This window comes from Solanum stenotomum, chromosome 9 (assembly GCF_019186545.1).
Source record: "Solanum stenotomum isolate F172 chromosome 9, ASM1918654v1, whole genome shotgun sequence".
NCBI lineage: Eukaryota > Viridiplantae > Streptophyta > Magnoliopsida > Solanales > Solanaceae > Solanum > Solanum stenotomum.
In genome coordinates, this window is record NC_064290.1 from 52,877,354 (window position 1) to 52,879,977 (window position 2,624).

Sequence of the window (2,624 nt, forward strand, 5' to 3'; positions counted from 1 at the left end):
TCTCCTTAAATAATAATTATCCAAAAATTTCAAGAACTTAACAAAAAATGGTTTTTTGCAAGTTTTTTGGTTTTGTGAGAATTTTAAAAGAATCCATTCAACTTATTCCAAAAAATGGAAAAATCATGGGATTAATTACCATTTTTCATCTTCTTTTCACCTCAACATTCTTTTTATTTTTCAAATTCACCTCTGATTCTTTGTTAAGAGATATGTTTATTAAAGAATCCTTCATTCCTATTTCTAGTATAAATGGTTCTTCACTAACTAGTCTACTTTCTAGTATTAACCAAAATTTTAAACTTGTTTTAGCAATTGATTTTTCATTAATTTTTTCCTATTTATTCATCTCAATTTTCTCCACCAACACAATAATTTTAATTTCTTCTATATCATACTATAATAAAACTTTAAATTTCAAAGATTTAGGTATCATGATTTTCAAATCATTCAAAAGGCTTATTTTCACAATGTTTTACACCACAATTATTGTTATTGGATATTTTTTCTTTTGTTTTTCCATGGCAACTCCTTTTTTAGCTACCTCTAACTTATATGATTTTTCGATGGTTATTATTTTCGCGATATTCGCGTATATTATTTATCTCTATTTATCGATCGTTTGGGTGATGGCCTTAGTGGTTTCAATTATTGAAGAAGGTACTTATGGAGTTATGGCTCTTGGAAAAGCTAGAAAAATAATTAAGGGAAATGAGATGAAAGGGTTTATTTTAAATGTTGTGTTCAATTTATTGGCTTTAATTATTTTTTGGGGTACTCAAATTATTATTAAAAAATGGAATGTTAACAAGAAAAATTCAATGTTGATTTTGGTTAATGGTTCTTGTTTATTGAAGGTATTTGAGTTAGTGAATTATACAGTTTTATATGTTCATTGCAAGAAAGAAAAAGGGGATGAAGAGGTAATTGAATTACAAGAAAGTATTGAATATAGCAAGATCTATAATTTACCATTAACTATTGATGGTACAAATTAATCGAGATCGATCGTTAAGTTGCAATTGTTGGTTTTTAACGAGGAAGCTAAGTCATATAGTATGAACGAGTCATCAATTTGTGTCGATTATGACTATGTACTTTTCAATGAGAGTTGATTACGTCTCTATCATTTGTACAAAAGTAAAACAAAAGTGAATCTAGCTCAAGATGATTATGTAATTTGTAATAGGTCAATGTTTGGAGCTATTTTCCTCCCTTTGTTGTATGTCCTAGTGCCTACTTGTGGAAAACTACTCAAAGAAATAATACTAACAATATTTATGGCAAAAGAAAAAAGCTTCGAATTTCAGACCTCAATAACTTGTTGTTCATAGTATTTCATGATCAGTATTGAAAATAATAAAAAAGTAATGGAACATGCAGAACCATATATTAGATTACTCCAACCATGTTCAAATTTGAAAAAGTCAACAAATGATTTCAGAAATATAATTAAGTACTTGGGTTCATGTTTAAATAAATCAGACATGCTAGCTAGGTGAAATACTTAATTAATAGCCCACATACCATCAATTATTTTCAGAATTCTTGAATCTTTCTCTCTTCACTCACAACCCTAACTCTCACTTTTAAAAGGGAAAAACTGAATTAAAATCAGTCTAGACCCTTAATATAACCAAAAGAAATGGTTAGGGAAAAGACCAAAATACCCTTACAAATTCAGACTAAACTGCCCTATACCAACAGCCCAATTTCCAAAGGGAATAACTCACTCATACAAACTCGGCAGCGTTGGAAAGATCATTCCAAGGGCTTTCCAAACATAACTGGAAATACACCTAACTCATCCTGAGCTAGGAGTTATGACCGTGTGAATTTGACCAAAAACTCATTTTTTTTTCCATACTTAACTAAATTTCCAGATTTTGAATTCTTTCCAAAAATGACTATTTCCAATTACAAGCTTCTTCATAGCTATTTCAAATTGCACGATGTTACAAAGTAGACCAAATTTTAGGAGAAAAAATATTTTTTGCGAAGAACTATTCATGTCATACCAAATAGGGAAAAAGGGCAAAATATGCAAAGATATGACATGTGAATCTGACTCAATCTCAAAAGTTAGCTCATGAGGAGAGAATCACACAAATCCATATAAGCAGACCACCAATCCATTCTCCAACCAATGTGGGACTTTTAAGGATGTATTTGGGATGAAGTAAAATTTTTCTCATGTTTGGTTGGCATAAATGTTTTCCACATCAACTTATTTTTCTCAAAAATGACTAACTTTTAAAAGTAAGGAAAATATAACCCAAAACTTATTTTGAACCTCACACTTCAAGTTTACATCCTAACTCATGTTTCACTATCGATTCCGATCCTGACATTATTAATCCTAGATCTGACTTTTCATTCTCCATTGGAAACCTAATTCGCAACCTCGATTTGAGACCCAACTCCAGAGTTCTGGATTGAGTCGGAGTCCGATCTCGGGTTAGGATTGGAGATCGAATTTCGAGGATTTTGAATCAAGTGTCGGAGTCAAGTTTTAGATTGAGAGTCGAGGTCGATTTCATGTCAGGTTTCAGGTTTGGGTCCCGAATCAATTGTCAAGGTAGGATGTCAACATCAAATGTCGAAGTCAGATCCCATTTAGAAAT

General features: G+C 31.1%; 1 protein-coding gene across 1 annotated transcript; it reads left to right on the top strand.

Annotated features, from left to right (window-relative positions):
* The first annotated feature begins 47 nt into the window (after positions 1 to 47).
* On the top strand, positions 48 to 998 carry LOC125877654 (uncharacterized). The gene has a single exon (XM_049558882.1). The coding sequence runs from the start codon at positions 48 to 50 to the stop codon at positions 996 to 998; it is 951 nt and encodes a 316-aa protein (XP_049414839.1).
* The last annotated feature ends 1,626 nt before the right edge of the window (positions 999 to 2,624 follow it).

Coding starts and splice junctions, on each gene's coding strand:
- LOC125877654 (XM_049558882.1), top strand. CDS start 48: ATGGTTTTTTGCAAGTTTTTTGGTTTTGTGAGAATTTTAAAAGAATCC.